General features: G+C 40.9%; 1 protein-coding gene across 5 annotated transcripts in view; it reads left to right on the top strand.

Annotated features, from left to right (window-relative positions):
- The window catches only part of clybl (citrate lyase beta like), a 198671-nt gene that overhangs the window by 143487 nt on the left and 30838 nt on the right, over window positions 1–24346 (top strand). For all 5 annotated transcript variants that reach the window (XM_069890507.1, XM_069890510.1, XM_069890506.1 and 2 more), the window contains one exon: window positions 700–907. In XM_069890507.1, coding sequence (XP_069746608.1) covers window positions 700–907 — 208 coding nt within the window. The remainder of the gene's footprint in view (window positions 1–699; window positions 908–24346) is intronic.

The following is a 24346-nucleotide window of genomic DNA, read 5'->3' as shown; positions in this document are numbered from 1 at the left end:
TGATGATGGCCAGAGAATCCTTTTCAGGGAAGAATGAATATTTGCCCAGTCTATGATTCGCATGAGTTTCCTCTAGGTGCTCCAATTTCCTCCAGCCTTCCATAAACATATGGGGATTACAGGGTTAATTGGTCATTTTGGCATAATTGGGATTATGGGCTGGAAGGGCCTCTTACCATCCTATATTTCTAAATTAAATACAAAATGTCCACAACTGGCACCTCTGACCTTGCAGCGCTGAAGCAATTAATCATCAGAATACTCAGGAGGCCAGAACTGGAATATTGTAAGGATCTTGGAGGGCCGGAGGAAATTATGGAAATAGGAAGGGGTTGTACAGGGAATTGAAAGCAAAGGAGAATTTTTAACGTGCAGGTGTTGCTTCTCCATGAGTCAGAGCTAGTCAAGGTGCACAGACGATGAAAGGTGAGCAAATGGCATGAATGCAAATTCACGAAGCAGACTTTGAGATGACCTGGTTTGCAGTGAGGGCAAAGTGGGGATAGGCAATGAACATGTTGGAATAGTCTAGCATAAGCAGAGATGAGCTGAGGCAAGGATATTATGGAAATTGGAGGATTTAATGGTGGTGCTGGACATTTTCAGAAATTCATGAAAAGACGGCATTTCGTTTGCAATTTAGTCTGACACTCTGCTCTTTTGATCTTAGTTTGACTGACTCTCTGTCATTTCTTTCAGTGTTAACTCTGCTAGGACAGGTCACCCTTTTGCGCTGACACTCTGCTCCTGCTACTCATCCAGTGCACACGCCAGTCATAAGTACGTACCTCGGAGAGCTGTGCTTTATGTGCCTGGAAATGATGAAAGGAAAATCCAGAAGATCCCCAGTCTCCGTGTAGATTGTGCTGTGCTAGATTGTGAAGATGGAGTTGCATTAAACAAAAAGGTACTGCAATATGTATCATACAATATGTAGTTGCACAGAATGTTGCTCTGAACTTGTTGAAAGGGCAAAGGTTTCCTTAGAGTTTAAGATTCAATATGAATTTATTGACATGCACATAATACGCAAAATCCATCAACTTTTTCCTGCCTTAAAGGCTCACAAAGAGGTGCAAAAGAGAAGAACCCCTTGGTCAACAGCTAGTGTCCATGAATTTGCCTCCTACACTCCTGTAACATCTGCAGCCGCACAGCCTTCTGTCCATTCCAGCGAAGAACCTGAGCTCCCGGTTCCAAACCTCTGATACAATTAGAAGAATGACAGATGCTTCCATTGAAATGTATTGTTTTTAGATGGTTTAACAGGGTAGATGCTGTTTCTCAAAGCTAGAAAGGCTAGAATCAGGAGACTCAGATTCTGGATGGTGGGGTATTACTTAAGTTCAGACCATCAGAGAGCCCTCTTCGGTCAACAGGAGGAAATGGAGCTCACATTTCAGGTTGAGAAACTGCAGATGCTGGAATCTTGAACAAGCAATGAACTGCTGGAGGGACTCAGTGGATCAGTTGCATTCATGTAGAAATGGTCAGTCAGTATCTTGGGTCAGGTCCTCTCATTGAGATTAAAAAGATATTACAGAAATGAAGGGGTGTCGAACTGATAATTATGGTGTATGTATCTGCACCATGGTCTGGAGAGGCAATGTTTCCTCTGGTTTTACGTGTACAGTCAGACGATCATAAACTTGAACTTGAGGGGCTGAGAAGTAAAGGATATGAGGTGGGAGAGGTAGAGGTGAAAAAATAGAAAGAGGGAGGTTCAAGCCCTTTCTACTTTTCACAGGGACTCCCTGGTGCTCTCTTCCCTCCCCACTCACCCTTCCACCCCCTGAGGCATTCCTCACTGTGATCACAGAAAGTGTGTTACTAGATTTCCCCCCTTACTTCCATCCAGGGCCATAGACAGACATTCCAGGTGAGGTCGAGCCTTACATGCACATCATTCAACCTGATCTACTGCATTCGGTGTAGTTAATGTTGCCTCCTCTACACCAGTAAGAACAAGTGCCATTTGGTAATGATGCTGAATTTATTGTCATAGACTTTGCACAATGTATGCAACAAAATTCTTATTTGCTGCATCTGAATAGGTACTTGCAAAGATAAACTATAATAGTAAACTATTTGAATTCAATTAAAAGACTGTAAATACATAAGATAGATAATAAATATTAAGTAACCGTGCAAAAAAAAGTGATTGCAAAAGTGCAGACAATCGATAATTAGTGAATCAAGGAGAGGTTCAAGAGCCCATTGCCTGTTGAAAAGAAACTTTTCTTGAACCTAGAGGTGCTGGATTTCAGGCTTCTATACCTTCTGCCCAAAGGAATCAGTGAGAAGAGGTTGTGACCAGGGTGATGGGGGTCCTTTATGATGTTGGCTTCCTTCTTGATGTCTGCAGTGGATGGGAGGTCAGAATCTGTGACGGACTGGCTATGTTTGCTACCTTCTGCCTTCCTGACCATTTGAATATCCAAACCAGAAAGTGAGGCAACCAGCCAGCATACTTTCTACAGTATACTTGTAGAAGTTTGATGGAGTACAGATAGACCCCAACTAACGATGTTCCGAGTTACAATATTTCAAAGTTACGATGTTCACAATCCGTTTTGAATAAAGGTAAGTTGGGGACTACCTGTATTGTGCTTTGATGGACCCAAAACCGTTTTATAAAAAAAGATGATTTGGAAAAGATGATTGCTGTCGCTGGGGACGGAGAGAGAGTGATGGCAATCTGCACATGTGTTCCAAATCACAGCCTAGGTTGCGAGGTGACACCGCTGCCCCTAGTTACCCAGTGCCACCTCGGGCTCCCAGCAGGAGCGGGGACGTCGGGCTCTCCACAGGGACAATTCAGATGTCTACTAGTATAGGTAGACCCCGACTATGATAATTTCTACTTATGATGCGAGTTCTGGACTGAACCCCATCATGTCAGGGTCTACCTGTATCCACCAACATGCTAAATAAGCTCAGACTCCTGAGAAAGCAGAGGTCTCGGTGTGCATTCCTCACTGTTGCCTCGATGTGCTTGCCTCAGGAAAGGTCTTCTGACAGGTGCGCTCACAGGAATATGAACATTCTGACTCTCTCCGCCTCATTCCTATCAACGTGGACAAGGTGTGAGTGGTTCCTCAGCCTCTCCCTTAAAATCAACAATCAACTCCTTGTTGATGAGAGCGAGATTGTTGGTCTGGCACCTCCCAACCAGAGGGTTCTCAATCTCCTCCTGTACTCCAAATTGTTGTTTCCAGTTATTCAGCCAACAAAGGTGGTGTCATCAGTGAATTTGTGGATTGAGTTGGAGCTGAACTTGGCAATGCAGAAATAAGTGTATAGGGAATTGAGTCAGGGACCAAGGATACAGCCTAAAGGTGCCCCTGTGTTGATGGACAGTGAGGAGGTGACGTTGCCAATTGGTTGACTGCTTCATCGAACACCTACACTCTTTATGGATCTATGCTTGAACTGCCTGTAGCCTGTCACCAACCATTTCAACTCCCTACACCGTCCCATGCTGATTATTCTTTCCTTGGCCTCATCCATTGTCAGGGGAAGGCTAAACATAAACTTGAATAACAACACATCATATTCCTCCTGGACAGCCTTAACAGTTTGAACATTGAATTTCTCATTTTAGGTAACCTCTCCCCTTCCCCAACCTCTCTCTAGCTCCACTGTTTCTATCTCTTCTTTATCTATGACTGTTCTTATTTTTCTCTCTAACTTTCCTCCCTCACAATGGTCTTCCTGTCCCTGCACCTCGCCCACCTTCTGACCAAGACCCTATCACAGCCCCTCCCCAGCTCATTTCTCCCTTCATATGTGTAATGTCACCCTCTTTTAGTTTTGATAAAGGGTCCCAATCTAAAACACTGACTGACTATTTCTACCCCTCGATGCTTCCTGACCAACTGAGCTCCTCCAGCAGCTCACTGTTTGCTCATGTTTCAGGTCAATGATTCTTCATCAGAGCAGGGGAAATGAGGAAGCAAAAGAGTTTTAAGTTCCAGAGAGCAAGAGAGGTGGAGTGGACAAAAGGAACACCTTGCAGCCCTCACATCCAAAATTGAGTTCAATAATTTCAGATGTCTTTCTTCCTATTTGTTTCAGGACCATGCTGTTCTGACGTTATGTTGTCCACCTCTCTCCACAGATATTTCTTGCATTTCCTTGTGTTTCAGATTTCCAGAAACTGCTTTCTGAAATAAAAACAGAAAATAGTAGAAATATTCAATAAGTCGAGCAGCATCTGTCGAGAGAGAGAGAGAGAGAGAGAGAGAGAGAGAGAGAGAAAAGCAGAGATAACATATCAGAACTGCTCTTGTCTGCCTCTTGTGAGCCCAGCATGTTCTTTTGTTTTCCTTTCTCTAACTATCCTCATTCACCTATTAACCAGATGATTCCAAAAGCTTGTTGTCACACTCCTCACTCACTCTGTCACAGGAATCCTTTGTATTCGCTCCCCTTTTCTCCTCTCTCCAACTTAAAACCCATTTGTTCTCATGCATTTCCAATTCTGATGGCAGGTCATTGACCTGAAACATTATTTCACTCCCCACCCCACCCCCCCAACCCGTCATCCACAGATGCTTCCTGGCCCTGCTGAATATTTCCAGCATTTTATGATTTTTTTTCATATTTCCTGCATTTCAATCAAATGTCAATGAGATTTGGAGACATACTGTAGGAGACTGCAAATGCTGGAACCTGGAGCAAAAAAGCAAACCGCTGGAGGAATTCAGCATCCAGGCTGCATCTGTGGAGGAAAACGGACAGTGTATGGTTGACTTCAGGTGAAGGGCCTTGACCCAAAACGTAGACTGCTTGTTGCCCTCCACTGATGCTGCCTGACGCACTGAACTCCTCCAGCATTTTGTTTTTCATTTCACAGCACGGTTGGCGTAGTGGTTAGTGCAATGCCTTTACAACGCCAGCGATTGGGTCCGGACCTGGGATCGAATCCCAAGCTGTCTGTAAGGAGTTTGAGCATTATCCCTGTGTCTGCATGGGTTTTCTACGGGGGCTCTGGTTTCTGCCCACACTTCAAAAACTTACCAGGGTGTAGATTAATGGGAGTGTAAATTGGGCAGCACAGACTCATTAGGGCCGAATTGGCCTGTTACAGTGCTGTATGTCGACATTTTTTAAAATTAAATTTTTAAAAACTCATCGAAAGTAGAGTCTTGTCATGTCCAAGTGAGAAAGCACCACAATCATGGTGTAACATCTCATCTAAAAAGCTGGCGCTGCTGCAAATTGAACAGCGCTCCCTCAATGCTGCACTCAGGAGCTAGACTGTATTTCGTATGTTAAGTTTGTGTCCTATGACTTGAATCAACAGTTCTCTGACCTAGAGATGAGAGAGGGACCTATTGGGCCAGAGTTCACATAATTTACAACATTTATTTTCACCCTGGTTGTCATCTCCCAAATGTTGCATTATTCAGTAGTTTAGGCAGAGTGAGGTGTATAACCAAGAAGGCTCATTTTCTCTCCATTCCTGCTAAATAGGAATAGATCAGTGTCATTCACAATTGACTGAGTGAAATGAGCACCTTTGTTTCCTGGATGGATTAGGGATGGCACAGAGGAATGGACTGCAGAAGTCAGCCATTTGGTGAATTATGCCATGCCATGACTCACCCATCACAGGATGTCAATGTTATTTATGGGATTATTGTTATGTACATTGTACAATGTATATATGCGCTGAAATTATTACCAGCTGCAATTGAACAGGTACTTTGTTTAAAAAGATGACTCCAATGGTATAATAATTGAAAGACACAAATATAAAAAAATATAGATACCTGTAATACATATCCCAGTTCAAAAAAAATTACTCAGCAATAGACGATCCTTTTGTGGTGTCAAAGCAGTCCATGATTTGTGTAACAAGGGGAGATATCTCTGCAGGTCCAATCTGAAAATGAATCACCCACCAAGAAAGAAGGAAAGAAAGAGTGGCTGTCATAATATCACAGCATCCTGGATATCTCACCTACTTTTTGGAGGGTGCTATATGAAGTCACTTCTATGATATAGGAATTGTAACAATCAATTTGTGTACACCAGCTCCCACAATCAACAAGGTTGACATTGTCAGGTTTTAGTGATGGCAATTGAAATGTGAATATTTTCCAGGAGTAAATCCTCTGTTCTTCTCTGAAATAATACCATGGGATCTTTAATTTCATGCTGAGAGGCCTGAAAGTGCAAGAGTCTGAATTTCTGGGTCTGACTTTTCAAGGCATATATAGCCATGTTGTACTTCACATTTATGATATCAGATTAAGTTTACCAAACTGCCCTTTTATTTGTTAATCTTAACTCACAGATACCACAATGTTCCTCGTTATTATCTCTGCCACTTACCCACTTTTTTTTTATCCCTACATAACCATGGGCATTTTTCTGGAGTAGGTGAATTTAGAACTAAAGGGCTTTAAGGTGAGATTTAAGGTAAGATTTAAAAGGGACCCGAGGGGCACCTTCACACTGTGGAAGGAGCTGCCGGGGAAGAGGTTGAAGTGGGGACAATTCTCACATTCAAAAGACAGTGAGCCAAGTGAATGGATAGGAACAGTTGAGAAGATATGGACCAAATGCAGGCCTGCCTGCAGAGAATTGTAGAAGATGGAAGATATTCTGCCTGGAGGTCAGTGACTTGTGGAGTTCCACAGGACTGGGACTCCTACTAAAGGGCTTGGATGAAGAAGTGGAGAGGTGGGTCAGTAGGTTTCCAGATGACACGGAGTTTGGAGTTGTTGCAGATGGCATCGAAGGTTGTCATGGGTTACATCAGGATGCAGAGTTAGGTAGAAAAGTGGAAATGGAATAAAATCTGCAAACATATGAAGTGATGCATTTTGGAAGTCAAACTTGAAGGTAGAGTACATGGTTAATGGCCGGATTCTTAGCAATGTGGAGTAACAGAAAAATTTTGGGCTCCAGGTAAATAGATCCCGCAAGATTGCTGTGCAAGATGGTAGGGTGGTTAAGGAGGCATATGGTGTGCTCTATCAAAATTTGGTTAGTCCACACTTGGAAGTATTGTGTTCAATTCTGGTTGCTTCATTATTGGAAGGATGTGGAAGCTTTAAAGAGGGTGCAAAGGATGCTGCCTGGATTGGAGAACGTGTCCTTGAAGCAAGATGGAGTGAGCTACAACTTTTCTTTTAGAGGGTCAGCAAATGAGATGTGACTTAAAAGGGGTATATAAGATTACGAGTGGCAAAGATAGGGTGGACAGCCAGCTCCTTTTATTCAGGGCAGCAATGGCCAATACTTGATGGCATCTGTTTAAAGTGAGTGGAGGAAAATTTAGGGGAGACATCAGAGGTAAGTCACTTGACACAAAGAGTGGTGCATGCCTGGAATTCATTGGTAGGAGTGGTGGTGGAAGCTGGTACAATGGGGACATTCAAAAGACTTGGATAGGAAGATGAATGAAAGAAAAATAGAGGGTTTTGGATGTGAGGAACAGAAGGGTTAAATTGTAGTGGAGTAGGTTTACATAATTTAGCACAACAATGTGAGCGAAGGGCCCTTACTTACAGTGTTGTAATGTTCTATGCATTTGTCTATGAAAAATAAGGTGAGCTTGGTTGGCCAAAAGGCCTGTTTCCTTGCTGAAGAATTCCGACTCTATGACATGATTGGCAACCTGAAATCCTTCCTTTGATCCCTATCTGTTGAATTATGCATTGATTTACCTTCCCCATCCTGCCTGCATCATTGGTACCCAGCACTGTCAGTCAGGCAACTCCATGATTTCTATACATTATAGCTTTAGTTAATGCCACCCATGGGTGTAGTGGTAGCCTCTAAATCAGAGGGATTTGGGTTTACTTCGCAGCCCAGAACATATAAATCACGGATGACACTCTAGGGTGTACCAATGTCACTATATTTTAAATGAGGTGTTACACCAAAAGCCCTATCTTCTCCCAGATAATATCAAATGTACCAATGTGAGAGCTGTGGTGTTCTCCCTGATATCATAATTTTAGAAAATTTGCATCAGAGAAAGAGGCTATTCAGCTCATTGTTTTGTTCTTGTCAATAAAAAATGTTATCCCCTCCAGTTCCACCTTCCAGCACTGGCTCTGTCGCCCAGCAAGTCAGGGCTCAATGTATGTGTATTGAGAATCTGCTCCTTTCAGGCTGAGAATTCTAGTAGGCCATTTCATGTAAGGCCTCCATCTTGAGGCCGGCTACAGGAACGGATGGAAAACTAAGAAGTTACCTTTCAGATAGCAGCCCTAAAAGACTGCTTCAGCGTCCCATTCATATGTGGAGGCACCTCGTAGCACCCTCTGGATCCGATGGAGGCGGGACGACTTGTGCCACAGTGCCACCCATCATAAAAACAAGGCAGTGCAATGGCCATCTTCCCTACCCATAATCCCCCCAGGTAGCTGGAACCACTCTGTGATTCCCAGAAGTTCCAGCTGCATGGGGGATTATGGGTAGGAAAGATGACCATTGCTCTGCCGCGTTTTGAGCCGCAGAGAGCGGCCCCGAAGGCCGAAGCAGCCTGGTGAGATTTCCTGATGGCTCCCGACGGCCCCCGACTGCCCCTGCTGCCCTCAGCTGACAGCTCCGGCTGCCCTGTAAACCCTGCCTTGGAGGGAGAGGGGTGAATGGGGAGATGGGGCGCGGGCTGACGGCATCATCAGCCCACCCTAACCAGCTGCTTGCAGCAGCTGTTCATTCATATCAGATCAGCGCAGTGCTCCGATTATTCTTCCCAGAGAAGGGTTGAAATCGGCACCTCGGAGCCAGCCATGGCGCATTCAGGAAGGTATGTCTTTAGCTGTAAGGACGAAGAACCTCAGCCTTTACAAACGAGCGTTTGGTCTATCTGGAAGTGCCTCATGTCTCTCATTTCATCTGCACTTTCTGTTCTCCCCACCTATCCTTCGGCCAATCAGTTTGCCCCCTGGATTTTCACTCCAAAGTGAAATGGCACTTCTTTTTTGATGTCTCTTTTTTTTAAACAAAAGAGAACATTTGAATTGTTGAATAACAGTAATGAATGCAAGAGAAGCACCAATTAGATAACACATGATGTGGAGATGTGGATAAGCAGCATTCCGCTGTAGTACAGTTGATTCCTTTTCAACATGTACTTAAGTTTGCCAGAAATGGCATGCTTTGAACAGTTTCTTTGATAGGAACAGATAAAAACTCACTTGGAAATTCTTCTGCAGTGGTTTTTTGCACATTCACCCACCAATCCAATCTAAATAGATAGAAAGTGCACCATGTAATTTTATGCAAAAGGGACTAGGCATTTCAATCCCACTGATACTTCTACATATGCACTCTCTAAGCAAATTTATATTGATGACATGCAAAGTTCTCATTGTGTTTCTGCAGTATATCTCTCTATTCACTGAATAGCTATTTTAAATGGTCATACAGTGTTATAAGTTATTTGCTTCAGAACAGACAAAGAAACACTGGAGTGGGCCTAAAGCACGTAGTGCAATTGAACAACAGAAAAGCTACAGATTTCTGGAATCTTGAGTGGGCCAATTTGCCTCCACAAGTCTCTTCTCATCCTCCTTTGTTCTAGATTTAAAAAGTTGAGAGCGGAAGTGTCTCGCCTCAAATCTAACTCCCAATATTTAGTAGGTCTGGTTAGTATCAAAGTGGAAGCTTTCTTGATGCATTGGTTTCCAAGCTTCCTGTGCTGCAACTCTGAAACCATTTTAGAAAGTCCTTCCTTGGTCCTGAAACCACTGCAGGACAGATACAAATGCGTCTTTTCCGTAAGTTCTTTTTCTGCCTCACAGTTGCGCTCCACTGTCCCTGCTGTGTAAACTGACGCGATCAGCTTCCAGCCATCTGTTCCCCAGTGCAGTCTCCTGCCTCAATCCTGGGCCATTCTGTTGCCTTTCCACTTGACTAATCTTTTGCAACTGAACTGCTTATCTCTGCTGTCATGTATAAAACAGAGATGGATAGATTTCTCCTTTTTGAGAGAATCAAGGGATCTGGGGCCAGAAAGTGGCTCTGAGGTAGATTAGCCATTGACATACAGAGGGGTCTGGGGTCCAGGTCCATAATTCCCTGAAAGTGGCATGCAAGTGTTGCATTTTGGGAAGACTAATCAAGGTAAAATATACTTGGTAAACAGTAAGGCACGAAGGAGTACATTGGGATAGAGTGATCTGAAAGTAGCATTACAGATATATAGGGTTATTAAGAGAACTCGTGGCACTTTGGCCTTCATAAATCAAATGTTAGTTGGGATGTTATGGTAAAGTTGAATTGGACATGAATGAGACCAAATTTGGAGTATAGTATTGTGTGCAGTTTTAGTATCCTTACAGCAAGATAGAAAACAATAAAATTGAAAGAATGTAGAGAAAATTTACAAGGACGTATTCAGCTTTTGAGGAATTAAATTATAGGTAAAGGTTATATTGGTTAGGACTTTATTCCCTGGAGTGTTGGAGAATGAGGGGAGATTTGATAGAGGTATACAAAACTCATTCAAGTTTAAGTTCAAGTTTATTGTCAGATGAAATACATTGCAGCATATACAGCCTTGACATTCATTTTCCTGCAGGCTAGGCAGAGATAGTACTTGTTGGTAACTAAACTGAACTCATGAAAAAGATACATATACAAAAGAGAGAAATGTAAGCAAAGAAAGAATTGTAAACAAACTGGCAGTGCGTTACAGAAAATAAATAATCAATAACAAATAATATGCAAAGTAAGACCTCCTTAAATGACTCTCAGATTGAGTCTGTTGAGGAGTCTGATGGTGCAACTGTTCCTGAACCTGGTGGTACGAGTCTTGTGGCACCTAGACCTCTTTCTGGATGGCAGAGTAAGAACAGAGCACGTCCTGGGTGGTGTGGATCCTTGCCGATTGCTGCTGCTTTCTGATGGCAGCGTTCATGTAGATTTTCTTGATGGTGGGTAGAGTTTTGTCTGTGATGTACTAGGCTGTGGTCACTACTTTTTTCTGGGCTTTCTGATCTGACACATTGGTGCCCCCATACCAGGCCATGATGTACCCAGTCAGCACACTTTCCACTACACATATTTAGAAGTTTGCTAAGGTTTCCAATGTCATAATGAAAATTATGAGATGTATAGGTAGAGTTAATGCAAGCAGGATTTTTCCATCGTTATATAGCCAAGAACTGTGTGTGAAAGATCAGATGTACAGGGGTAGCATCAGGGGGAACATCTGCACTCAGAAGATGGTGAGATGGTGAAACAAGCTGCATGCTGAAGTGGTAAATGCTGGTTCGATTTTGACATTTAAGAAAAATTTGAAGAGGTATATGGATGCAAGATGTATAGAAGGCTATGGTGCATGTTCAAGCCAATTGGACTTGACAGACTATATAGACTGAAGAAAATGTTTCCGTGCTGTAATGTTCTATGGTTCTAAGTGAATCGGGCATAAAGAAGGAGTATTGTATGCTTGCCTTCACTGGTTGGGGCATTGAGTATAAAAGTAAGGATAGTTGCAGCTATGTAAAATTTTGGTTCGGTCCAATGTGGAATACTGTGTGCATTTCTGGTCACCCCATTGCAGGAAGGATGTGGAGGCTTTGGAAAGGGCATAGAAGAGGTTTACCAGAATGATGCCTGGTTTAGAGGGTTTGATTTATGGGGAGACACTGGCAAACTTCGGTTGTTTTCTCTGGAGCAACAGAGTCTGAGGGAAGACCTGATAGAAATGTATAAAATTAGGAGAGGCATATAAATGGTAGACAGAATGTGAAATACTAGAGGGCATGCATTTAAGGTGAGGGGGGAAAGATATGCAGGGCACTGAGAGTGCTGGATGCCTGGGGTAGTGGTGGAAGCAGATCTGTTAGTAGTGTTTAAGAGGCTTTTGATAGATATGGATTATGTGCAGGCAGGAGTTTTAGCTCAATTTGGCATCATGATTGGTGCAGACATTGAGGCCGAAAAGCCTATTTCATGTCGTACTGTTCCATGTTAAAATCACTTTTATCTCCATTGATGCTGCTCAAGCAGCTGAGTTCTGAGAGCAGATTGCTTTTGGCCCAAATTTTTTTTTTTTTTTTTTTTTTTTTTTTTGTCAGCTAATAATTTTTTATTTTTCACACCATAAATCACAATAGCCATGATATACACTTTTTCTTTTCCACACATTTACAGTGACTTTTTCTCCCTCCCCCCTCCCTCCTCCCAAGCCACCCCCCCATCCCCCCCCCCCTCTCATCCATTTTAGTTATACAATCTAGGTTGCATTAATTCAGTTAGACAATGTTGTCATTCAACAAAAATACACCAGAAATTCTACTGAGTCCATTCTTTTCTTCTCTTCTCCTTCCATCAACTTAGGTAATGTTTGTTCCCGGTAGGTTTTCGCTATTGTATTTAATGTAAGGCTCCCATACTTGTTCGAATATTTCAATATTATTTCTTAAACTATATGTTATTTTTTCTAATGGAATACATTTATTCATTTCTATATACCATTGTTGTATTTTCAAATTATCTTCCAATTTCCAGGTTGACATAATACATTTTTTTGCTACAGCTAGGGCTATCTTAACAAATCTTTTTTGTGCATCCTCCAAGTCAATTCCAAATTCTTTATTTTTTATGTTACTTAGGAGAAAGATCTCTGGATTCTTTGGTATATTGTTTTCTGTTATTTTATTTAATATCTGATTGAGATCATCCCAAAATTTTTCTACTCTCTCACATGTCCAGATTGCATGAATTGTTGTTCCCCTTTCTTTTTTACATCGAAAACATCTATCAGATACTGTTGGGTCCCATTTATTTAACTTTTGCGGTGTAATGTATAGTCTGTGTAACCAATTATATTGTATCATACGCAGCCTCGTATTTATTGTATTTCTCATCGTTCCAGAGCATAACTTCTCCCATGTTTCCTTTTTTATCTTTATATTTAAATCTTGTTCCCATTTTTGTTTAGTTTTACCATTTGTTTCCTCATTTTCCTTTTCTTGCAGTTTAATATACATATTTTTTATAAATCTTTTGATTAACATTGTATCTGTAATCACATATTCAAGGTTACTTCCCTCTGGTAAACTCAAGTTGCTTCCTAATTTATCTTTCAAGTAGGATCTCAGTTGGTAATATGCCAGCGCTGTATCTCCCGTTATATTGTACTTATCTCTCATTTGTTCAAAGGATAAGAATCTACTTCCTGAAAAACAATTTTCTATTCTTTTAATCCCTTTTTTTTCCCATTTTCTAAAGGCAAGGTTGTCTATTGTAAAAGGGAGTAGCTTATTTTGCGTCAATATTAGTTTTGGTATTTGGTAATTTATTTTATTTCTTTCTACATGAATCTTCTTCCATATATTGAGGAGATGGTGTAATACTGGAGAAGTTCTATGTTGTACCAATTTTTCGTCCCATTTATATAATATGTGTTCAGGTATCTTTTCCCCTATTTTATCTAATTCTAGTCTCGTCCAGTCTGGTTTTTCCCTTGTTTGATAAAAATCTGATAGGTACCTTAATTGTGCGGCTCTATAATAATTTTTGTAGTTTGGCAATTGTAAGCCTCCTTGTTTATACCATTCTGTTAATTTGTCTAGTGCTATCCTCGGTTTCCCCCCTCTCCATAAAAATATCCTTATTATTTTCTTTAACTCTTTGAAGAATTTTTCTGTCAGTTGTATTGGCAATGCCTGAAATAAGTATAGTATCCTTGGAAAAATGTTCATTTTAATACAGTTTATCCTTCCTATCAGTGTTAGTGGTAGCTCTTTCCAATGCTCTAAATCGTCCTGTAATTTTTTCATTAGTGGATTGTAATTGAGTTTATATAATTGGCCTAGATTTTTGTTTATTTGCACACCTAGGTATCTTATTGCCTGCGTTTGCCATCTGAATGGGGATTCCTCCTTAAATTTTGAGAAATCCGCGTTATTCATAGGCATTGCTTCACTTTTATTTACGTTTATCTTGTATCCCGACACTTCTCCATATTCCTTCAATTTCTTATATAGTTCTTTTATTGCTAGTTCTGGTTCTGTTAAGTACACTATCACATCATCCGCAAACAGACTGATTTTATATTCCCTGTCTTTTATTTTTATTCCTTTTATATTATTATCTCTTCTTATCGATTCTGCTAGTGGTTCTATAGCTAGCGCAAACAATAATGGTGATAGTGGGCATCCCTGCCGCGTTGACCTGCTTAAGTTAAGTTGCTTTGATACATGTCCATTTACTGTCACTTTCGCTAACGGTCCCTTATATAATGCTTTAATCCAATTAATATACTTCTCCGGTAAACTGAATTTTTGCAATACTTTGAACAAGTAATTCCATTCTACTCTGTCGAAGGCCTTCTCTGCGTCTAAAGCAACTGCTACTGCCGGTGCTTTATTTCCTTCTACTGCATGAATTAAGTTAATAAATTTACAAATATTGTCTGTTGTGCGTCTTTTTTTGATAAATCCAGTTTGGTCTAAATTTACCATTTTCGGTACCTGTTCTGCTAATCTGTTCGCTAATAGTTTAGCTATTATCTTATAATCTGTGTTTAGCAAAGATATTGGTCTATATGACGCTGGTGAGAGTGGATCTTTCCCTTGTTTTAGTATCACTGTAATTATTGCTGTTTTACATGAATCTGGTAAGTTTTGTGTCTCATCAATCTGGTTGATTACATCCAGGAGGGGCAGTATTATTAGGTCTTTAAATGTTTTGTAGAATTCTATTGGGAGTCCATCCTCTCCTGGTGTCTTATTATTTGGTAAATTTTTTATTATCTCTTGTATTTCTACTGTTCCAAATGGTTCTGTTAATTTATTTTGTTCCTCTATTTGTAGTTTTGGTAGTTCAATTTTAGTCAAAAATTCATCTATTTTCCCTTCTTTCCCTTCGTTTTCGGTTCGGTATAATTGTTCATAGAATTCTCTAAAGTTTTCCTTAATTTCTTTTGGATTATATGTAATTTGTTTGTCTTTTTTCCTTGTTGCCAATACCATTTTCTTAGTTTGCTCTGTCTTAAGCTGCCATGCTAGGATTTTGTGTGTTTTTTCCCCTAGTTCATAATATTTCTGTTTTGTCTTCATTATATTCTTCTCCACCTTATATGTTTGTAATGTTTCATATTTTATTTTTTTATCCGCCAATTCTCTTCTTTTGGTTGTATCTTCCTTTATTGCTAATTTTTTTTCTATGTTTATTATTTCCCTTTCCAACTGCTCTGTTTCCTGATTATAGTCCTTCTTCATCTTGGTTGCATAACTTATTATTTGCCCTCTAATGAATGCTTTCATTGCGTCCCATAGTATAAACTTATCTTCCACTGATTCCGTATTTACTTCAAAGTACATTTTTAATTGTTTTTCAATAAATTCTCTAAAATCCTGTCTTTTAAGTAGCATGGGGTTTAATCTCCATCTATACATTCTTGGAGGGATGTCTTCTAGCTCTATTGCCAATAACAGGGGTGAGTGGTCCGATAATAGTCTAGCTTTATATTCCGTTTTCCTAACTCTCCCTTGTATGTGGGCTGATAACAGGAATAGGTCTATCCTTGAGTATGTTTTATGTCTAGTCGAGTAGTATGAGTATTCCTTTTCTTTTGGGTTTTGTTTCCTCCATATGTCCACAAGTTTCATTTCTTGCATTGATTTATTTATAAATTTGGTTACTTTGTTCTTCCTGTTAATTTTTTTCCCCGTTTTATCCATATTTGGATCCAAATTCAGATTGAAATCCCCTCCTATTAGTATGTTCCCTTGCGTATTAGCTACCTTCAAAAAGATATCTTGCATAAACTTTTGATCTTCTTCGTTAGGTGAATATATATTAAGTAGATTCCAAAGCTCTGAATATATCTGACATTTTATCATAACATATCTCCCTGCTGGATCTATTATTTCCTCTTCTATTTTAAATGGCACATTTTTGCTAATTAATATAGCCACTCCTCTTGCTTTTGAATTATACGATGCTGCTGTTACATGTCCTACCCAATCTCTCTTTAATTTCTTGTGCTCCAATTCAGTTAAATGTGTTTCTTGGACAAATGCTATATCTATTTTTTCCTTTTTCAGTAAATTTAGTAGTTTCTTCCTTTTAATTTGGTTATGTATTCCATTAATATTTAGAGTCATATAGTTCAGCGTAGCCATTTTATATTTTGTTTATCTTCTCTTTCCGTTTTTCCATCATTACCTTTCCTCCTTTTCCATTTCTGTTTTCTTATTTTCAACTCTTTACCAGACAACATTTCTACAACATCCAACATTTTCCTTATTCTCCTATTTCTATCTTCTTTATCCCCAATCTCCCCTTCCCCTCCTGAGTTGCCCTTTATCCCTTGTCGGACAACCACATCTCCCCTCTCCATTTGGATTTGCGAATCCACTCGCAAGCGTCAACTGATTTTGCAGTGACCGCTCTTTTCCCCCCACCCAGCCCCCCCCAGAAAAGATTTCGTTTTTTATATGTCACAAAGGTCACTCTTTTAGTTCCCTCCTTATTCTCTCTATTCCATTACCTTCCCTTGTTAATTCTTGTCTATACTTTCTATGTTTTCCTCTAATTACAGATACTTTCACATATGCCCATTGTCTCTATTCACTCTTATACCTCTTTACCCGCATACATATCAATCGTGGTCATTTTTACCCTCCTTACCCGTCTTCATCCCTCAGTCTATTTTTGTCTTTACCCACATACATATCAATCGTGATAATTTTTGCTCTCATTACCCGTCTTCATCCCTCAGTCTATTTTTGTAATTGTTCTGCAAATTTTCGTGCTTCTTCTGGATCCGAGAATAGTCTGTTTTGTTGTCCTGGGATAAATATTTTCAATACCGCAGGATGCTTCAGTGTAAATTTATATCCTTTCTTCCATAAAATCGCTTTTGCTGCATTGAACTCTTTTCTCTTCTTTAGGAGTTCAAAGCTTATATCTGGATAAATGAAGATTTTTTGCCCTTTATACTCCAGTGGTTTGTTGCCCTCTCTTACTTTTTCCATTGTCTTCTCCAGTACCTTTTCTCTTGTAGTATATCTTAGGAATTTTACTACAATAGATCTTGGTTTTTGTTGTGGTTGTGGTTTAGGGGCCAATGCTCTATGTGCCCTTTCTATTTCCATTTCTTGCTGTAGTTCTGGACATCCTAGGGCCTTAGGGATCCATTCTTTTATAAACTCCCTCATATTCTTGCCTTCTACATCTTCCTTGAGGCCCACTATCTTTATGTTATTTCTTCTGTTATAATTTTCCATTATATCTATTTTTTGGGCTAGTAATTCTTGTGTCTCTTTAGTTTTTTTATTAGATTCCTCCAATTTCTTTTTTAAGTCTTCTACCTCCATTTCTGCTGCTATTGCCCGTTCTTCCATCTTGTCCATTTTTTTCCCCATTTCTGTTAAGGTCATATCCATTTTATTTATTTTCTTTTCTGTGTTGTTTATTCTTCTTCTTAAATCATTGAATTCCTGTGTTTGCCATTCTTTAAATGACTCCATGTATCCTCTAACAAGAGCAAGTACCTCCTTTACCTTGCCTATCTTTTCTTCTTCTATTTCCCTGTACTCTTCCTCTTCCTCTTCTTCTTCCTCTAGGTTGACCATCTGTTGTTTCTTTGCTGCCCTTTCCTCCTCTTCTTTCTTGTTTCTATTGTCTTCTGTGGTCTCTTCTTGCTGCAGGTGTTCTGCAGCTGTCGTTGCCGGCTGTGGAGATCGACTCCCCAGCTGGTCCCCCCTCCCGTCGGTGTGTTTTTTTGTATGCGCATCGCGCATGCGCGGTTGCGCATTTTTACTCGGCTCTGTGAGCCATTGTTGTAGTTCTCTTTCTACCGACCTGAGGTAGTGGGGTCTTCTCTCCACAGCGGGCTTCTTCGGACAGGTAAGGCCTTCACCTTTTTCCTCCGTTGTCTTCTCTTCCTCTCTTCTTTCCGTTGATTTTGATTTTTCTCCTTTTGTCTCCATCTTCTTTCCACCTTTATACTCACTTTTCTTTAACTTGTATTTCTGTGCCTTTGTATTTTCTCTTGTTTTTCCCGACTTTTCTGGAGAGGGCTGGAGTTCACCGTCCGGCCACTACTCCATCACGTGACTCCTCCGGCTCTTTTGGCCCAAATTGAGCACATGCTGTTGATAACCACAAGTAGCAACCTCTCTATGGATCAATTCTTCTTCAGCTGCACAGAAACTGGGGTAGTGACTCTGAGATGAGCTGAAGGTGAGATGCTTCCCTCTCATCTTTAAGGGAACCCCCTCTATGCCTGGCTACCCTTTGGCTCCTGATAAACATATAGAATGTGACTAGATTCTCCTTAATGCCAAGGATATTTCCTGTTTACTTCTTGCCCTTTAAGTTATTTCTGAAGTTCCCTGCTACACCTATTATATAATCAAGAGATATTCTTAATCCCAATAGCCTCTATCTGTCATATCTTTTCCTCTTTTTTCCTGATCAATGTTCAATTTCCCTTTCCACCCAAGTTTCCCTAATCTTGCCATCTTTGCCTATCACCCTTCACAGAAAATATTGGTTCTGGACTCTTCGTTACTCTTTTTTAAAGAACTCCCATTTGTCAGGTGTCGAATGAACCACAAGCATCTTCTCCCCACCTACTTTCTCTGCCACTGTTTAAATCAGTTCCTAACCCAGACTCTTAACTTGAGAACCAACTTTATCCCTTTCTACAATGACATTATAACATTGAGAATTATGGTCACTGTTCCCACTGACACTTCCACTATCTGACCAATTTTATTTCCTAAGATAAGATTGTGTATTGCCCCATCTCCAGCTTGATTCTCTACATATTGTCTCAAATGGTTTTCTTGTACCTGTATTCACTAAATAACTTCTGCCCCATGTAGCCCGTTTCAAAAGACAGTCCCAGTCACTATCAGAGAAGTTAAAATCCCCCACTATTTTCACCCTATTGCTCCTGTAGTCTGTAATTTGTTTGCATATCTATTCATCTAATTCCCTCTGACAATTGGGAGGCATTTAAAATAACTACAGCAAAGTGATAATCCGACTCTTATCCCTACATTTGCCCCATATTCCCCATTGGATGATCCCTCTTTTATTACTGTTATTACTTTCTCCTGAACCAATAGTGAAACTACCCTCCTTTTTTGCTTCCGTAGAACCATAGAACACTGCAGCACAGGAACAGGCCTTTTGGCCCATCTAGTTTGTGCCAAACTATTATTCTGTCCAGTCCCAATATCCTGTATCCAGACCACACTCCTCCCAATCCACATTTTTCTTAAACGTTAAAATGAAGCCTGCATTCTCCACTTCAGCTGGCAACTCATTCCACACTCTCACCACTCTCTAAGTGAAGTTTTTCCTAATGTTCCCTTTAAACATTTCACCTTTCACCCTTAATTCATGTTCTCTAGTTCTTGTCTCGCCCAACCTGAGTGAAAAAAGCCTCTTCCATTTATGTCTGTGCCCCTCATAATTTTGTATCAAATCTGCCCTCATTCTCCAAAACCCTGGGGAATAAAGTCCTAACCTGTTTAATCTTTCCCTATAATTCAGCTCCTCAAGTCCCAGCAACATCCCTCTCCATTGCATTTGAAACTTCTTTATCCTGCCAATTTTACCCATCCCATGACTACATTTCCATGCCAATTTCATCATAATTTCAAATGCTGAACCATTGTTTTGAACTCATCTGACTTACCTGTGAGGCTCCTGACTTGAAAGTAAATGCGATTGATCCTGCCAGCTCTCACATGCTCCCTAACCTGTCTCTGTGTGGTATGCCCACTGATTTATCCTCTATATTTTTACCCCCAACCGGCTGCACTGCTGCTATGCATACTGTTAATGTGTGGACGGGTACAGTGGGTGGTAAAAGTGAGCAGCAGATCTAGTCCAGCCTGTTATCTCATTGTGTGATGTTGATCAAAAAAATGTCAGATCTGTTTTGCATCAACTTGAATTTATATAGCACTTCTGTATAATAAACAAGGTGACATCGGGTGCCATTTTCCTTCTCTAAACCTCCTACTCTCTTTCCCCTTTAAAATTAAAGCACCTAATTTGTCCAAACCTTTGGTCTAATGCCATACCTCCTTCTGGGTCACTGTGTTAGATTTTACTCAGTAACACTCTTGTGCAGCATCTTGGGGGACATTATGTTATGTTAAAGGCAACATATAAATTGTTATTGTTAATGCAGATTTCAGCCCATCTGGTGAGAAAATTTGTGCAGCCCTTCTGAGTTTAACCATGCAGAAAGATCCTGTGGCCCTTCCATCATGCTTTCCAGCTGTTTATTAGAGAATTCCAGTGATATTTTTCTTTCAATTACTCTACCAAGAGTGAATTTCACATAATGGAAAAAAAAAACTGATAGTTCTTCATCCCCTCTGGATAGCCAAGGCATGTGGCCACAGGTATAGCAATGGAGGAGGGGCAGCAGTTTTGACACAGCAAGCTCCCACACAGCTGTGTGTTAAAGACCAGAGCAATTGGGATCAACCAGTGAGCTGAAATAGTGGTGGAAGCAGATGCAAGAGTAGTATTTAAGAGGCCTTTAGATCCACGCATGAGTATGCTTGGGGAGGAGGGGGGAGGGGGTGGAAGAGTTGTGTACTGTGTGTAAGCAGAAGAGATTTAGTTTATCTTCAACATCAAATATGGCACAGACATTATGGGTCTGTTCCTGTGTGGAACAGTTTTAAAAAGTGGAAATGCTGAAAGTCCTCAGCAGGTTCAGGCAGCAGCTGTGGAAAATGAACCAGGGCCAACATTTCAAGATAGAAAACCTCAATTAAAAAAAAAATCTCTCTACTATTGCTCGCTGACCTGAACCTTTGCAGCATTTTCTGTTGCTGTTCTTCTGCTCTTCATTAAAATGTGGACATGAGACATGGGATGCAGAGGGGTGAGCATCTAATTTTATTTATGAAAGGTGGCACCGTTAACATAACAGTTAGTGCAATGCTATTACACTGCCTGCAGACCTGGGTTTGAATTTGGCACTGTCTATAGGAGTTTGTACGTTCTCCCCATGACCTGCTGAAGTATCCTCCAGTTTCCACCCAGTCTCCTAAAGCATTTGTTGGTGAATTGAAGAATTTGGGTGGCATGGGCTCACGGGCTGGATGGGCCTGTTACTGTACTGTATCTCTAATTTTTTTTAAAATTAACTTTATAAAGATGTGGGTACACTTACAAGGCCGTGTTTATTTCCCATCTATAACCATTCTTGTGAAGGTGGAGGTGAGCCACCTCCTTCGGGTGAAGGTGCTCAATGAAGGAACCATGTTTCAGATGACATGATGCTACAGTTGGTCCAGAATTCCACATTTGCTTCTAACTTTGGCGCTGTCTTTGTGCCTCCATGTGAATCTCTGCAAGATGCTCTTACTTACTCCACAGCCCAAACGTGCAGAAAAGTTATTTGGCTTCAATAAATTAGTGTAGAAGGGTGTCAAAATAACTAGAGGGAAGTTGTTAGAAAGAGAGAAGGAGGAGAGAAGAGAAAGGGAGGAAAAGAGGGGGAGAAAGGGAGAGCAAGAGGAATAGAACTATTCAAATGTTTCTGACAGGAGTCACAATGTACTTGTTGGAGGGCAAAGAGAGTGTGTCTGGGGTGGGATGGGTCCTTCTGTATATTGGAGGGGAAGGGTTTGTGTGATGTTATGAGCTGCATTCACCACCTTCTGCAGCTTTTTTTCTGATCTTGAGCTGAGCAGCTCCTGTGTCACGCTGCTTTTGATGGTGCGCCTGTAGAAGTTGTTGAGAGTCAAGGGAGACATGCTGGACTTCATTAATCTTTTAAGGAAATGGGGATGGTTCTGTAAGAGTTTTGTTTTTCTGCACGTGGAAACTGAGAGTGTTTTGGATGGTCAGAAGGTGAATCATTCCGAAATTTCTTGATAGCACATGAACTGGAATTACCCGACAAATAGTTTGTGTCATAGTTGTGACCTCAGAAGAGAGTTTATCGTCCACTCACCACTTCTGGCAGAACCTGCTGAGAGCCAGAACACAGACATTTAAGTCTCAAGATGCAGATCAGTACAGCAGGAGCAGGTATGACTTCCAGAAGGCTATCTCCGAGGAGTCACGTGATGGAGTAGTGGCCGGTCAGGGAATTCCAGCCCTCTCCGGAAAAGTTGAAAAAAAACGCACAAAACACAAAGATACAAGAATAAAAATTAAAACAAAGTAAAAGTAAAGGTGAGAAGAAAATGGCAGCGAAGAGAGAAAAGTCAAAAACAACGGGAAGAAGAGAAGATGAAAGAACATCAGAAGAAGAAAGTGAAGGCCTTACCTGTCCGAGGAGGCCCGCCGCGGAGAGAGAAGCCCGCTCCCTAAGGTCAGTGGAAGTCCCGAGCTCGGGACTACAAAAATGGCTCGCGGAGCCGAGTAAAAGTGCGCAACCGCGCATGAAAAAAAACACACTGACGGGAGGGGGGAACAGCTGCGGAGTCGATCTCCATAGCTGAGAGTGACAGCTGCAACACAGCAACAGGAGCAGAACATAGAAAATAACGACAACAAGAAAGAAGAGAGCAAAAAGAAAACAAGGAAACAACAGATGGCCAACCCAGAGGAAGAAGAGGAAGAAGAACATAGAGAAATGAAAGAAGAAGAGAAAGGCAGGACAATGGATATATCTTTTTTTAAAGAATATATGGAATCAGTGAAAGAATGGCAATTACAAGAATTTAATGAGATAAAAAGAAGAATTAAGAGTGCAGAAGAAAAAATGAATAAAATAGAAATGGTCATATCAGAGATAGGAAAAAGAGTGGATAATGTGGAAGAACGAGAAATAATCGTAGAAATGGAAGTAGAGGACTTAAAAGAGAAATTAGAAGAATCTAATAAAAAAGTTAGAGGCACATGAGCTGTTAGCTCAGAAGATAGATATAATGGAAAACTATAATAGAAGAAATAATATAAAGATAGTGGGCCTTAAGGAAGATGAAGAAGGCAAGAATATGAGAGAATTTATAAAAGATTGGATCCCCAGGGTCCTAGGAAGACCAGAATTACAGGAAGAAATGGAAATAGAGAGAGCATATAGAACATTAGCCCTGAAACCACAGCCACAACACCCCCACACCCCCACGTCCCTTGATAATCCCACCCTGTCCGTATCTGAGCATGACGTGTGCTGCCTTCAGGAGAGTGAATCTAGGAAAGCATCCGGCCCGGATGGAGTACCTGGCTGAGTATTAAAGATCTGTGCTGAACTTACCATGGTATTCCCGGATATCTTCAATATCTCACTCCAGCAGAGTGTGGTACCCACCTGTTTCAAACAGCCATGAATACCAGTGCTCAAGAAGAGTGCAGTAACCTGCCTTAACTACTATTGACTAGTAGTACTTGTATCAACAGTGATGAAACATTTTGAAAGGCTGGTGATGAAGTACATCAGCTCCTCTCAGAGCAGTGACAGGGATCCGTTCCAGTTTGCTTATCATGGCAACAGATCTATGGTGGATGCTACCTCCCTGGCTCTACACAAAGTCCTTGAACACCTGAACAGCAAAGATGCATAAATAACATCAGGATGCTTTTAACAGTTCAGTATTTAACACCATCAACCACTCAAAACTGATCAGCAAAATCCAAGACCTGGGAATTAACACCCCACTGCGTAATTGGATCATGGATTTCTTCACTACAATCTCTATCAGTACTGGTGCATCTCAGGGTTGTGTTCTTAGCCCCCTGCTCTACTCACTTTACACCTACAACTGTTTGTCTCGGTACGACAATAACACCATCTACAGATTTGCGGATGATACCACAGTAGTGGGTTGTATAAAGGAAGGGGATGGGTCAGCATACAGGATGGAGATTGAAAACTTGCTGAATGGTGCACCAACAACAACCTTGCACTTAATGACACCAAAACTGATTGTTGACTTCAGGAAGGGAAAACTAGAGGTCGACAATCCATCGATCATTGGAGGATCAGAGGTGGAGATTGTGAGCAAATTTAGGTTCTTAGGAGTCAATATATCAGAGGATCTTTCCATCTCTCCTGGACCCAACACACCAATGGCATCATGAAGAAAGCATGTCAGTGTCTTTACTTCATCAGGAGATTGAAGAGGTTTGGTATGACACCAGAAACCCTGGCCAATTTCTACAGATGTTTGATGGAAATTGTGCTGGTATGGGAACAACAATATCTGAGAGTAAATCCCTCCAAAAGGTAGTAGACACAGCCCAAGACATTGCAGGCAAAGCCCTCCCCACTGTAGTCAGCAGCAATTATCAATGACCCACACCACCCAGCACACGCTCTGTTCTCACTGCTGCCATCAGGAAAGAGGAATAGGCGCCACAAGACTCGCTCCACCAGGTTCAGGAACAGCTGCTACCCTTCCACCATCATCAGAGAATCATTTAA

Source organism: Narcine bancroftii, chromosome 7 (assembly GCF_036971445.1).
Source record: "Narcine bancroftii isolate sNarBan1 chromosome 7, sNarBan1.hap1, whole genome shotgun sequence".
Classification (NCBI taxonomy): Eukaryota; Metazoa; Chordata; class Chondrichthyes; order Torpediniformes; family Narcinidae; genus Narcine; species Narcine bancroftii.
The sequence above is the reverse complement of the archived record's forward strand: the minus strand, read 5'-3'. Positions and strand labels throughout refer to the sequence as shown.